Source organism: Canis lupus, chromosome 23, assembly GCF_003254725.2.
Source record: "Canis lupus dingo isolate Sandy chromosome 23, ASM325472v2, whole genome shotgun sequence".
In the NCBI taxonomy this organism is placed as follows: Eukaryota; Metazoa; Chordata; class Mammalia; order Carnivora; family Canidae; genus Canis; species Canis lupus.
In genome coordinates, this window is record NC_064265.1 from 50,581,219 (window position 1) to 50,596,470 (window position 15,252).

The 15,252-nt window shown below is 37.8% G+C and overlaps 1 protein-coding gene across 10 annotated transcripts in view; it reads left to right on the forward strand.

Annotated features, from left to right (window-relative positions):
* LEKR1 (leucine, glutamate and lysine rich 1) overlaps nt 1-15,252 on the forward strand; it is a 171,813-nt gene that overhangs the window by 113,385 nt on the left and 43,176 nt on the right. For all 10 annotated transcript variants that reach the window (XM_025436133.3, XM_025436137.3, XM_025436135.3 and 7 more), the window contains 2 exons: nt 5,468-5,545; nt 5,888-6,091. In XM_025436133.3, the coding sequence (XP_025291918.1) occupies nt 5,468-5,545; nt 5,888-6,091 (282 nt within the window). The remainder of the gene's footprint in view (nt 1-5,467; nt 5,546-5,887; nt 6,092-15,252) is intronic.

The window sequence follows — 15,252 nt, forward strand, 5'->3', positions numbered from 1 at the left end:
TGATGTTTTGCAAAGTTGACGACATGAGGAAGGCTGTTTGAACTTGATGACCAAGTTCAAGGCACAAGGAAGGCCAGTTGTGGTGGACAACTTTGATGGTCTTCAAAGATTCTCATGTCCTAATCCCTGAAATCTATGAGTATATTGCTCTATATGAAAAAAGGAACTTTGCCCATGTGATTAAATTAATGATTTTAAGAAACGGAGATTACCCTGGATTATTCAGGCAGGCCCAATATAATTCCAAAGGTACTTCTAAGAGGAAAACAACAGCATCAGAGTCACAAAAGTAGTTGGGAAGGTAGAAGCAATGTTTGGAATGTTGTGACTTGAAGATAAAAGAAGGGGGCACAAGCCAAGGAATGCCAGTGGTCTCTAAAAGCTAGAAAAGACAGGGAAACAGATTTTCTCCTGGAACTACCAGAAGGAACGCAGCCCTTGTGAGGTCTTGATTTTAGGACTTCTTACCTTAGGACCATAAGATAATAAGTTGTGTTGTTTAAAACCACTAAAGTTGTGGCAATTTGTACAGCAACAGTAAGAAATTAATACACCAATGCACTCAGAGCCAAGTGAGGATTTTAGATTTACGTGGAGGGCAATGGGAAACTATTGGAGGATGTTTGGCAAGAGAGTGAACTGATCCAATTTGTTTTAAAAGGTCAGCAGGGCAATTACCTGGAGAACGGACTGGAGTGAGAGTACAGGAGCAATTAGGGGAGCCCAGCTGGGAGGGTGTTGCATTCTTGCAAGGGAGAAGTGAGTAGTCGGGTATAAGGCCATAGTGTGGAGAGGGAGAGAAATACATGTCAGTTCAGTCAGACAGGATTTATTGGTGGAGGCCTTGTGATTGGGGAGCAGGAGAACTGGAAAGGAAAGAATAAAGGATGGGATTGGGGGATTTTCAACACTGATGGTGTATATTTTTTTTAACATATTTTCACTTAGTGATATATCCTGGACATTTCCCCCATGTCATTACATGATACATTTATAGGTAACTGCTAAATGGCTATATGGTATTATAATCTGTGGATGAATCAGAACTCATTTACTAATCTTTTGTTTTTTAGAATTTCTAAATTTTTCACTTTTATAAGTAAGGTAGTTTGAAATTCATATAAATAAAATCTTTCTACTCGCACACAAGTATTTCCTTTGGATAATTTTTGCTAGATTCAAACTTAAATAATTTTAATGCTTTTAATGCATAATGACTCATTGACTTTGGATAAGATTATACTGATTTATAATTTCAGCAGTGTTTGCAAATACCCATTTTTCCACTTCCTAGCTAATCATGGGTATAATAACTAAAAAAAGAAAAAATACTAGTTTGATGAAACATTGTCCTCCTGCATATTTGACTCAGAATTCTTTCCCTTGTGATTCACCTGAGCATAACCTTTGCCCAGTTTTCCTTCACCTGAGCATCACCTTTGCCCACTTTTCCAATGGCATATCAATCTTTTCCTTATTCCTTCTTTTCAAATGTTTTATTGAGAAATAACTTCAAACTTACAAAAAGTTGTAAACATAAAATAATACAAAGAGCACTCACAAAGACTTTACCCAGATTAACATTTTAACCAGTTTGCTTTCTCCCTCACCGTTTCCCTGGCTCCCTCCTTCTCTCTCTCTCTCGCTCTCTTTCCACACATGTGCACGCACGCGTGCACACACACACTCACATTTCTTTCCTGAATCATTTGAGGATAAGTTACATACAACATGACCCTTTACCTCTAAATTCTTTAGCCTGCCTTTCCTCAGGATTATGATGCTTTACATAAGCACAATAAACCGTGTCATAAATTTACATGTAATACTTTATTTTTTTTAAGATTTTGTTTATTTATTTATTTGAGAGAGAGAGAGAGAGAGTTTATTTATTTATTTGAGAGAGAGAGAGAGAGAGGGATAGGGGCAGAGGGAGATGGAGAAGCAGATTCCCCACTGAGCAGGGAGTCACATGTGGGGCTCCATCCCAGAACCCTGAGATCGTGACCTGAGCTGAAGGCAGACACTTAACCTACTGAGCCACCCAAGCGCCCCTACATACAATACTTTAATCTACCATCTATATTCTAATTTTGTTAGTTGGCCTTTATAGCATTTTCTCCTCTAGTATGGGACCAGGTAGTCAGCCTGCTTGGCATGTCTTTTTAGCCTCCTAAATTCTGGAATATTTCCAGTCTGTCTTTTTTTATATGATATTGACATTTTTTTGAAGAATGCAGAACCTCTCAAACTTTTTTAAAAAATTCCATTTATTTATTCATGAGAGACACAGAGAGAGAGAGAGAGAGAGGCAGAAACACGGGCAGAGGGAGAAGCAGGCTCCCTGCGGGAAGCCCGATGTGGGAGTCGATCCTGAGACCCCCTGGGATCACGCACTGAACAAAAGGCAGATGCTCAACCACTGAGCCACCCAGGCATCCCTCTCAAACTTTTTTAAATAAAATTTTTCATTTTTTTTTATTGGTCTAATGTTTCCTTTTGATTGGATTAAGGACAGGCACTCTAGAGATATGTCCTTCTCAGGCTATGACCATCTGCCTGCCCTTGATGTTTGGTGATGTTAATTTTGATCACCTGGTAAAGGTATTGCTCAATTTTTTTCACTCCTTTATTCCTGGGGGTTTTTGTTCCTTTTTAACTAGTAAAAAATCTATAAGAGACACTTTAAATACACTGTGAATATTCTCCTCCTCATCAAAATTTATCCCTCAATATAGCATCCATTAATGATTTTGCCTATCTAAACTTTACCACAGTGGTTTCTACTCCAGCCCTCCTTCCCCATTTATTAGCCCTCAGTATCCTACTTTAAGCAAGAGGCTCACTTCTCATTACTTATTTATTTATTTATTATTGGTATGGACTGATAAACTGTTACTTTTTTAATGGTTTGTAATTTATTACTAGACTGAATTGTTTTGACACATAGATTATCTAGGTTTAACTGGTAGGAGCCCCTTCAAGCTGCCTCCTGTGACATCAGAACACGGTTTCCTCATCTTTATAAGCACTTCCTCACCTTCTGGCATAACCAGCTATCTCAGATGTGCTTACTCTGCCATAGCCTTGGAATCAGCTGTTTCTCTGAGTATTCTTGGTTCCTTTGAATAGGGGCGGCATTAGAGACCAAGATCTAGGCTCAGAGTATGCTTATGTACTGCTTGATCCTGGTGATGGTGTCACTGGTTCATTTATATATGTCAGACATATCAAAGTGTATGTACTTCATTGTATGTGAGCACCTTAATCTATTTTACAAAAAGTAGATAATAAAAGAAAATAGGATGTTTCTTTTTACAAAAGAAAAAGTTAAACAAAAACATAATGTTCAAAGATAAAACTTGGGTAATAAAACACTAAAGAAAATCAAAGTGATTACCATAAAATTCATGAAAATGGTTATTTTCAGGAGAGGGTTGGTTGGCTATGACTGCAGCCAGGGACATGGAATTTCTTGGGTAGCTGGTCAGGTTTTATGTTTTTACATAGATGTTAGTTACAAGAGTTTTCTCCTTATAATAATTCATTATATAATTGTTTAATACAATTTTTCTATAGCTTATAATTTTTCATATTTTACAATAAAATGGTTTAAGAATAAATGTTCCTGTTCATGATGCAAATAAATTATTACTTATTAGAAATTAAAGTCATTCTGCAAGCAGGGCAAACTCACTGATAGTTCATTGTACAGTTTATAAGGTATTTTATGGTACTTTCAGATAATGACTTATTGTAAGCAGCCTATATAGACTTATTTTTTTTTAAAGATTTTATTTATTCATGAGAGACACAGAGAGAGAGAGGCAGAGACATAGGCAGAGGGAGAAGCAGGCTCCCTGCAGGGAGCTCGATGCAGGACTCGATCTCATAACTCTGGGATCACACCTTAAGCCAAAGGCAGATGCTCAACCACTGAGCCACCCAGGTGTCCCAGCCTATATAGACTTAAACTGGAATATTACTTTTAATATATTAATGTTTTTAGTATTGTTACAAAACCTAATTATATAAAATCAAGGCATATGTTAATTTCAGTTTTGGAATTTCCATTTGGTTCATTTAATGGTTTATTTTTCTACTGAGATTTATCATCTTTTCACTAATTGCAGTGGATTTTTTTTTTATGTCTTTGAGCAGAGTTATAACTGCTCTTTGAAAAATCCTTGTCTGGTAATTTCAGTATCTGGGTCATCTATCTCAGAGGCAGTCCCTATTAGCTGTCATTTCTCTTGAGAATAGGTCATGCTTTTCTTTCTTTCTTGTGTTGAGTAATTTTTATTATATTCTGGGCATTGTGAATGTTATATTATGGAAATGCTGGATTCTGTTATATTTATCTAAATACTATTGTTGGTAGGGATGAGGTGGGTGTTGCTTTAAGCAGATAGTTCATTTGGTTGGCCTCAGACTGTAAACTCTTGTCTCTAGGGTAACAGCTCAAATCTCTGTTTAATTCTTTTATCTTTAGCCCACTTCGAGTCTGCCCTGTGCATGTATATAGTTCAGGGCTCAGCCAGATGTGTGTGTAGGCTCTATATGCAGTATTGGGACTCCTTCTCTTTGACTCTCTCCTATTTTGAGTCACTCTTCCTTTTTTAGCACCTATGGTTGACCCAGACACTGAGCTCTAGCTCTTTAGGTCAGACTGACTGTGTTTTCTATCTGAATGTTAGTTCCCCTGCATGGTGCAGACTGGGGCCTCAGGTTTGAAATCATTAAAAAAAAAAAAATAAAACAGAACAAAACCTGACCCCATGCTGTCACCTTATTCCAAGTATCAGCCTCCCTCCAGAATCTTCTTGTTTTTGTTTACTTTCCAATGCCTTTCAATAGGGATTTTCTTTTTTTAATATTTGTCCAAAGTTTAGACTTTTTATTTATATGCAGATTAGTGTGATAGGAGTCAATTTAGCCTTTATAGAAGTGACCTGAATGTTTATTCAGTGACCTGAATAATAATAGAAATTTCTTCTATGGATGAATAAGATAATGATATAGAAAAACACATTGTTGGACTAACAGGTTATTTTTTAACAGAGAAAAACCTCTCGATTGTGTATTTCTAACTTCAAGAAAGTATACATATATAATCACAAATAGAATATAAAGATAAGAAAAGTAATAAAGGAAAAACATGTTTTTAAAAAAGGAAAATATAGGGATCCCTGGGTGGCGCAGCGGTTTAGCGCCTGCCTTTGGCCCAGGGCGTGATCCTGAAGACCCAGGATCGAATCCCATGTCGGGCTCCCGGTGCATGGAGCCTGCTTCTCCCTCTGCCTGTGTCTCTGCCTCTCTCTCTCTCTCTGTGTGACTATCATAAATAAATAAAAATTAAAAAAAAAGATGTCTAGAAACTTAAATAAATAGATATTTTTTAACAAAAAAAAATATATTTGAACTATTTGGGAATAAAATATCTGAACCTCTTTTTATATTATTTTAGGAATAAATCTAATGAAGCTGATGACTGCCAAAGAGAACTTAGAAAACTGAAGTTTGAATCCGTTATTTCTGAGTCACGGTACACACTGCAAAATTTTAAATTAGTAATTTCAGTCATTGAATTTGAAACTATACTTTATCATTTTATTTGACATGTACTTAGTTTTTCTTATTGTATTATTCACATGTATAATACCTAATTCAAGTTTATAATATTCTTAAAGTTGTTCATTGATCTTGCCTCTGCCTAAATAGGGAAGTTTTAATATCACAGAACTACCCATTTTCTTAGTATTAAAAGATTTTTTTAAGTTACAGTTATAGTCTTCAGTTTCAAATGAGACTTTCATATATCTTTAATAAGCATAAAAAATAGTGTCTAATGTGTATTGGTGTGTTTTTTTTATCGTGTTCATTTTAGGCATACCAGATTGCTTAAAGAGAAAGAGGATTCTTTAATGGCTTGTCAACAAATATATAAAACTTTACAGGAAGAACTGACTGCAAAAGAAAGGCAAGAAGAAGACATAAAAAGAAGAATTAACCTTGCAGAAAATGAACTACAGATAACCAAAACTCTTCTGAGTCAGACAAAGGAAGAGGTTGCAACACTAAAAAGTGAAAGGTGCAGTCCACAATAATTTCTTCCAAAAATATTTTAAGTCAGTATTCCATCTATATTTGAAATACCAAGGTCTTACATATATTAATGACAGTGAAATTACGGCATTAAAGATGTATTTCACAGGAAAGGTCATCGCATCCCAACACCTAACCTGACGTTGATTAAACTGAAACCCAAGTTGGTTAAATGGCATGCTTAGAGTCACATAGTCAGAGGTGGAATCCACTTTGCATTTGGTGTTAGATTTTTATTGAAAAGTATCAAAGAGACCTTATGTGATCTTATACTACTGAATTTCAGCTGGGCCAATAATTGGTGGATTCTATAATTTTCCAACAGAAAAACATCTTTTTTGCATCACTTTTTCCTTTTATCAGCTCCTACTCTTCTTCTTTGTTATTTATCAACACCTCTTATTGAGGTCTCTTCATAAAGATACCTCTGGCATTCAGGTAGTAAAGGGAAACTAAAAAGCTTGTTCATTTAGCCTTCCTAGGTACTGTTGCTCAGTTAATTTGTCTTTAAATTAACCTTATTTGTACCCTGCTTGCTTCCTTTTTGTTTTCATTTGCTTGGCATGTCTTTATCCATTCTTTTTGAAGTTTTTTATATTTTTATGTTTTTATGGGTTTCTTTAATGTTTTAAATACATACCTGATATATAACACACATTTTGGGCTTTTATTAATTTTTATCAAATCTAGGAGTCTTTAATGGGAGATGTTATCCCATTTATATTTATTGATATAACTATTACATTCCAGAAGAACACAAGTTCCACGAGGGCAAGAATTTTTGTCTTCTATTACTCTCTCTGCACAGAAGGCAAAATTGGCTATTTGGTTTTCATTCTTCCTATGATTTTTTTAGTTTGTTTTTTATTTTGTTAATTTCATTTTATGAGTTATAAGAAAGATTTGTAATCTTTCTTTAGTTCTTTACAAGGGCAGCTATTTGCTTCCAGAGGAAAAGTCTAGGAGAGGGTAGCAAGCAGTTTAGAATTAAGTTAATCGTCTTAGAACTTTCTCATCAACTCTTTGGCCTGGGTTATATCTGTCTCTGCTCCAAGCTAGAAGTCCTGTTCAGTTCACAGGAAAACAAGTCTTATCTCTGGTCCATCCTGGGATAAGATGAACAGCTGCAGTGCTGATTGCCACCCACCATTTCTTCCTGACTCAACCATACCAATAACCTGCCTCTTGCAAAGATAGTTTACCTTGTAGTTACATGAATCTTCATTCCATCCCACCACCTCTGCCCTTTCACAATTACGTATTCACCCCATAGCATATTATAAGCAGCTATTTCATAAGCAGGAAGTTTGTAAGAGCCAGGCTTACTGATAACAATAAGGAATGGCAGCTAAAATATTGGTTATGCATAAGAAGACAGAAAAACTATAAATCCAAGCAAAAACTTGAAAAACATTGCAATTTGACCTGGTATGCCATAGAGACAGCCCTACACACATCAGTAACTTTGAGTGTTCTTATATTTAAGAATATAAGAGTGTTCTTATAATGCAGGCTAATAACTGATGGCCATCATGAGGACCCCGGGTGAGAAAAATAAAAATTTATTTTTATTTATACTCCATATAAAAAGTACAAAATCATACATCCTAGGATTCCATGAAATAAATAATTTTTTAATCTTCTGCTTATAGCTTTGGTTATCTGAGAAATTTTCTTATATTCCTGTATTATCTAGAATACCTCACTTTTAATGATGTCAGATTGATTAGACTTAATTGATTATCCAATGAATTCCATATTCTTTATAGTGGTCATTGAAAAGATCCTGTCTTTGCTCAAACATTTCTGGAATTCTCTTTTGAGGATTGATTTAAGTGCATATGTTTAAGAATATTCTCTGTATGATGAATCTTTGCCCTTTAGGAATGAATTTGATTTTTAAAATAATCTCAGTGGGTTCAGGGAAAGCAAATCCAGTGAATATACTAGAAAGTCAATCTGGGACATACCATGGGGGATCAAAAGTAAATTTTATTTTTTTCTATGCTTAATAAATTATCTCTTGCTGCCTCTTGGAAGAAGGCAGTCTTATGAGTCTTTTGAGGATTGATGGCATCATTAGAATAAATATAGAACTTTCTTAGAGGATTATTTTGAAATACACACTCACTGGAATGTATATATTTTGCCATGTTTTAAAGACATTTAGTACGGTTCTAATCTTGCCTTCTGTTATAAGTGTTGAATGAGAAGGATAATTTCTTTAAGTTTTCTGAGAATAGAGACATCACTGAACCATTCATCTTCTCTTCTTCTTCCCCCCTTTTTTCTTTCTTATCTTGTTTCCTTCTTTGTTCCTTATACTTCAGTCTATCCAAAAGCAGGCATGGTGTTAACTTAGTCATTTGGTGATGCTAAGTTTACTGCCTGCACATAACCAAAAAAAAAAAAAATGTGCTATGGACCAATAAATTATCATTCTATCAAGGGATTACTCCTAGACATAAGCATTGTCCTTTTCCTTTGGCCTAGGCCGCCTTCAAATTGTATTTGCCCTGTCCTCTATTGTATCCTCAGAGTCTAGCACATATCCACTCAATAAATATTTGTTGAGTGAATGAATGCCTTGCTTTGAATAGTTCACTCAGTCAACAACTGTTTGTTGAACAATTTACTATATGCTAGGTGCTATGTACCCTGGGGATATAATGGTGAAGCTGAAACATCCTTGTCCTCAAGAAGCTTAAGTTCTAATGAGACGTAGAAAAGAAAAAGAAAAAGTGAAGAGCTAACAAGAATAATTATAGGTTGTGATAATGGATATAAGATAAGTAAAAGAGTATTATAGCAGAGACTGATAGAAAGGGGGCCTGATTTGGAAAGAACAGTCATAAAAGTGACCTCCAAGATGATACGTAAAGGAAGACAAGGAAAAGTTACCAGGCCATAAGCCAGGAAGAGCTTGGTACGTAAAGAGCAAGCTTGGTGAGCTCTCAGAAATGGCAGTATGACTGGAGGCTAGCAGCTGTGAGTGAGGTGGGCGAGGACCGAATCATGCACGCTCTTCCAGGCCTTTAGGGATTTGGGTATTATTTACAGTGCAATGAAAGGGAACCACTGAAAGGATTTAAACAGAGGAGTGACACTGTGGAAAGATCATTCTGATGCTGAATGGAGAAGGTATGGCAATGGGCAGTGAGAGCAACTCAGGTCAGTTACTGTTTTGCTATTAATGAAAGGACTTTATGAATGGTTAAGCCTAATAGACATGAGAAAAACGAAAATCTTCAGTTCCCACCACTTACCAGCTCTTGCTGGGTTATTTAAATGTCAGGACTAAGCGGACAGTGACAAAATAGCCAGGGTTTACTCCATGTTGAGCCAAAACAGATACATGAAAGCCAAGCTGGGGTGTTTGGGTGGCTCAGTTGGTTAAGCATTTGACTCTTGATTTCGGCTCAGGTCACAATCTCCGGGTCATGATCTCAGGGTCCTGGGGTGGAGCCCCACACTGCATGGGCTCCACACTCAGCGAAGTCCCTCAGCCCCTCCCCCCACATACTCACACACTCTCTCTCATAAATAAATAAATCTTAAAAAAAGAAAGAAGAAGAAGAAGAAGAAGAAGAAGAAGAAGAAGAAGAAGAAGAAAGAAGAAGAAGAAGAAGAAGAAGAAGAAGAAGAAGAAGAAGAAGAAGAAGAAGAAGAAGAAGAAAGCCAGGATATCGCAAAGAAAAATAAGCTTTTGACGCTTCTGTCCAAACCTACCCTGAAACTTTGTCTTCCCTGACTGCCAGGGCAACCTGTTAACCTGCCCCCTTTCTGTCTTTGGTTCTTTCCCATTCCCTCCTGACAGCACACAGTCCTTAAGGTTCATGCATGAACTTGGTTTTCCTCTCTCCGCTTTCTTCCCTTTAGTAGTAAACTGTCCCTCAGCTGAGCAAGTTTTCCCATAAAACTTTGCTTGGAAGTACCAGTGGGACCTCTAAATAGAGGTGTCCCTAAGCAGTTGGAGATGTGAGGAGTCCCTCCAAAGAGGAAGTGAGGCTCAGCAAAAACTTTGAAAATAGAAATACTAGTAACACTCAGAGATTCTTGTTCAGTAGTGCTGAGTGGTGCCTGGAAATCTGCTGCACAGCTGCATCCCAAACCACCATCACAGGACTTGCCATCAACCAGGCTGCCTGCCACAGGTGCTCTCCAAAGGCCAAGGCCCGGGTTGCTCCCAGTGTCGGTGTATACTTCCAGAAACTCAGTCTCACATACATGCACCCCTCCCTCACCTCTCCTGATTCAGAACCCCTGCCAAAGCTCCAATGGGGCCATTAGGGAAAAGGTGCAATTTAGAAGCTCTGTAGCTTTAGAAGAGGAGAAAAGGAAAATGTAAAAAGCCAAAACTGACCCTAGGAAAAAAATCTGATAGAACTGAATTTGGGACAGGAAAGGAGTTGGTGACTAGGAAAATAGCTAGTTGATGTATTAGGACAAATCCATTTAATTATGCGTTGCTTTCTCCCCACACGCAGCTGAGAAGGCTCCGCTAGGAGAAGAGGTTCCACCAGAAGGAAGAAAAGTAGGTCCCTCAAAATCACAGATGCTGGGGTAGAGGTCTGGCCAGCTTGGGCACAGACACTCTGAGGCTGGGGAGAGAGAGGTCCCCTTTGTGCATGAGGAAGGATGCAGCAAGGCACAGCGGACAGCACCAGAGAAAAGGGCAGCTGTGTTCTCAATTCTGCGCAAAGAGCTCTCTGCTCTCATGCTTCTGGGCCATCAGGTCTCATCGGTCAGAGCCAGAACTCTGCCCAGGACTGTGAATTTGTGACAGCGCTTCAGGCCTGTAGGGGATTAAATAGGGTTCTGTGGGCTGGCCTGCAGGCCTAATTCCATTTTTATAGAAAATTATTTCTATGGTAAAGTGTGTTTGGAATTCCCTATAACCAACTGACAAATAACGTTTTATAAGGACATATGTGTTTAAGCTTGGAGACTGCCCACAGAATAACACTTGGAGAAATTTATGCACTAACATGTGGGCTACAGCCATACTGCTGAAACACGCAGCTGTCTGTACCAGCTCCCAGACCCCATGCAGTCCCAGGAGCTGTATTCACTCCATCTTGGTAAATTCCAAGGAGAAATATAGGAAAATACTTATTTGATTGACTTGCCAATAACAGGGTGGGATTAGCGAAGAGCATTGTTGGAGGAAAAGCTTAGTTGTAACCAAAGTTAGGTGCAAGTTGCTTACGTGTAATTTCTTCTGTGGGATAAATAATATATGTCTGTATCTCCTTGTCTGTCTAACTCTTTATCTATTTTATTTATTTAAAATAATTTTTTTATTGGTGTTCAATTTGCCAACATATAGCATAACACCCAGTGCTCATCCCGTCAAGTGCCCCCTCAGTGCCCGTCACCCAGTCACCTCATCCCCCTACCCACCTCCCTATCCACCACCCCTTGTTCGTTTTAGGGGTCTCTCATGTTCCATCACCCTCACTGATATTTCCCACTCATTTTCTCTCCTTTCCCCTTTATTCCCTTTCACTATTTTTAATATTCCCCAAATGAATAAGACCATATAATGTTTGTCCTTCTCTGATTGACTTACTGCACTCAGCATCATACCCTCCAGTTCCATCCACGTTGTCTTTATCTATTTTAAATGAAGTTTACTTAAGTGCTCCCCGTCCCTCCAGAAGGGTATCTTTTAAGCTATAGGGAAGGATTTTATTCCCCCCAACACACACCATCACCTTAACTTCTTTTCAATTCCCATGTTCTTTCTTTCCTCTTTTTGTCTTTGGTTTCTGTTCGTTTGTTTTTAATTGAAAGCTAGAAACCATCACCCCAGAAGAATATATACAAAATCTAGGAAGTTTTTTTTCCAGGAGTTGAAGGGAGTTCCCTGCTTTTCTATATATGTCATGACCCCATAATTAAACATGAATGCTTGCTCATGCTCTCTCTCTCCCCTCTCTCCCCCCCCCCCACCTCCCTCTTTCCTCTCTCAAACTTTCTCACACACAATCCATAGGCATCACAGTTGTGGGGAGGGAGCTCTCTGAGCACCTCGGGGATCATGTCCTGTGTGAGATGCACCTCATGAGGCACTCAGTGGAAGGAGTAAGGACCTGAAAACCAACCCAGACTCCGCTGTCCTAGCCACTTGCCACAGAGGAAGAAGCTTGTTTTCTAGCGTAAGCAGGCCATTCCCTTCTCCCCTTACCAAGCCTTCCGCTTCGAGGTCTGCCCCCATGCAGAGGGAATATTGTTTTCCAATATACCTACCCAGAGGGGAAGTCAGTTCCAAATTTGCTCAAAGGCACTGGCCAGCTGAGCTGGGGCCTTCACCTGTCAAGCAGGTCGTTTTCCACATAAGGAAAGAGGTTAAGCAAGGCTCCGAGGGTCACATGATTGGCAAAGACAGAAATCCAGCTCTGCTGGTGTGTGACCTCATTACCCATGTTCCTCCCACCACAGTCCACGTAGTTCCCTCAGCGTCTGTCTTGAAGGGCTGTTGTGTCAACTCTTCTCCGTGTGACTTCTTTCTCAACCATATTGTAACACTGAGCCTTCAGGGGACTCCCAGCCCTGTAGAAAGCAGGGCACCCAGAGCGCTCCCTTTGTGTCTCCTCTCCCCCTTCCCTCTCTCTCTCTCACCCCACCCCTCTACTATTTTGGGATTCTTTCATTCACTCAGTAAATATAAGATGGTGACTTTTGTCTTCTGTTCTCTAGCGTCTTGGCAAAATCAGAAGTGGAGCTATATCTTCAGAATGAAAACAGAATAATAACATTTCACAACACATTGGAGAAGAAGAGAAGCTTAGCGTTAAGTTCCTTTAATGAGGCTTCTCATATTTTCTTGAAGGTTAAAAAGATAAGAAGTGTAGACTGTAAAAGGATTCAGAAGCAGTGTATAAAGGGTCTGTTACCTCATGGTACTGTGGCTTAGTATAAAAAAAAAAAGCTGACTTTAGAATTAGGCAAATAGTTTTTTTTGTTTTGTTTTGTTTTGGCAAATAGGTTTAAATCTCAACTTGACCAGTATCAAGTTTGGACAACTTTAGCCACCTTCAGGCTCATTTTCCTTATCTGTAAGATGGGGATAGTAATAACAGCTATCTTCTCATGAAGGCTATTCTAAAAATAAAAAAATAAAATAAAATAAAATAAAAAAAGCATCTAGCATCGTGCCTGGTAGGTTGTAAATGCTCAGAAAATGCATTCCCCCTCTTTGATCTTTTCTCAGGTTGCTAACCCCATAAGGCATCATATCTTATCAATGTGTATACCCTGCACTGGTGATGTAGCTATTTATTAAATGTCTATTGAATTCAATGTTACCTGCTTTACTCTTCAAGTTGTAAAAATCAGTCTGTGGAGTGATTCAATTTGGATGCTATCCTATTAGTTGAAAGCATTGTGAAACAAAATGTTTTAAGTAACATCATTCTAAAATAACAAACCTTATGTTTTTTTTTTTTCCCCCAAGACTCACCTCTTTCTCTGATTTCCTATCTATCAACAGCTCTCAGAACAAGAGGCTTGCCAAACTTCTTATGATACCACAGACTGAACTGCTTTTAACTAAGGCAGGAGTTGTGGCAAAATCAAAATTATGTCTTTGATTGACAATGTGAAGACATCTCTAAGAGAACAACTTGTGAAATAGAATTTAAAGCTGTCGTTTGGCATTACGGTTTGACATTTGTTTGCAGTTACATTTTTAACCACAATTAAGGGAATCTAGATTTTTGCATGTATATAAGAAAGTAGATTCTCATTTTCTTTGGGGTCTAAGAATTTAAAAGTTAAAATTTTAAAAATAAGTACTCTTAATTGCGAGAGATCCTAATTTGCCTATTGTGCCAACTCCAGAAATGTTATTTTTAAACAGTATTTCATGAAATTTCAGGGTAGAGTGCTACAGATAGCCACACCTCCCTCTCAAATATAAAAGGAAAGGCAGCATAACACTGCAGAGAGCTCAAGGCTGATATGCATGCGCCTGAGCCAGCATTGCCTCATGAATTGTGTCACTTTAGATGATTCAGGATATTGTTTCTTCTAAAATGTAGGCAATTGCATTAGTGTATTACCAAAAAATGGCAAGAAAGAACCACTGTATCGCCAGAAATTAAAACAGTGCCTGACACACAATAGGCATTCAGTAAATATTTGCTGACTAGATGGATGTATGGATGAGAATTGATTTAATCCTAATGAAACCACTGATTGCATGATGTAAGACTCAAAAGCTCTCAGTATTTCTCGCAGGTCCAGGGATCTAATGACTTGTCAAAAGTCAGAGGCGAGACTACAATCCAAACTCCTGGATGCTAGTGATAATCTTCTTTATTAGGTTCTTAGTAAAATCCAAATTTAGGACCTAAGTCTGTGTTGTTTCCTGTAACTCTAAGGCATCTTTATCTCTAGTACTGGTTCTGAAGAGGAAATTAGAGGTCTGTATGATATTAAAAATGGCTACACATTTTCAGCTTTTTATAACATGGAACATTCCATTCAGCATGCATGGAATATGCATCTAACCATGTTTTATTTCTTATCATTCCTCTATATTTCTAGCAAAAAGCCTTATAAGAGTCAAAATTGATCCTTTTTAGTTTCTTTTAACACAAGTTTTTTGTTAATCATCAGAGTCTTACAATGGTTTTGTATTCCTGAACAAGGTGTAAGCTCTCCCTTGGGTATAGTATATAAGTGAGATTTTTATTTTTGGAATCAGGATTATCTTTTCCACACATACAATCATGTCTGTTTACATTACTCAATGCCCATTTCATGCTAATCAAGGGCAGTAAGTAATTGTACAATCACATCTCATTATTCTTTCTGCCTTGTCCCACTAAAGAATCGTAAAAGGGTTCTTGGAGTCTGGATCAGAGGCTCAGCAGGAATAAAGAGATCGGAAAGTCCTCCGCATTTCTACAGCCATAAATATCAAGCCAACTTACCACTGCCGACTTTCAGTCCTTAATTTTTAAAAGAGTTCATTCAAAACACCTTATGCTTTGTGGAAATGTCATAGGGAACTTCATAACTCTTTAAAAATTCAGTGAATTGTTATCACTTCATTAACATCGTTTAAACCTTGACCTACTATATTTTAGCTTTTATAATCTACTAGACTTTCAGTTTTTGTTCTAAAAGAAAACATAT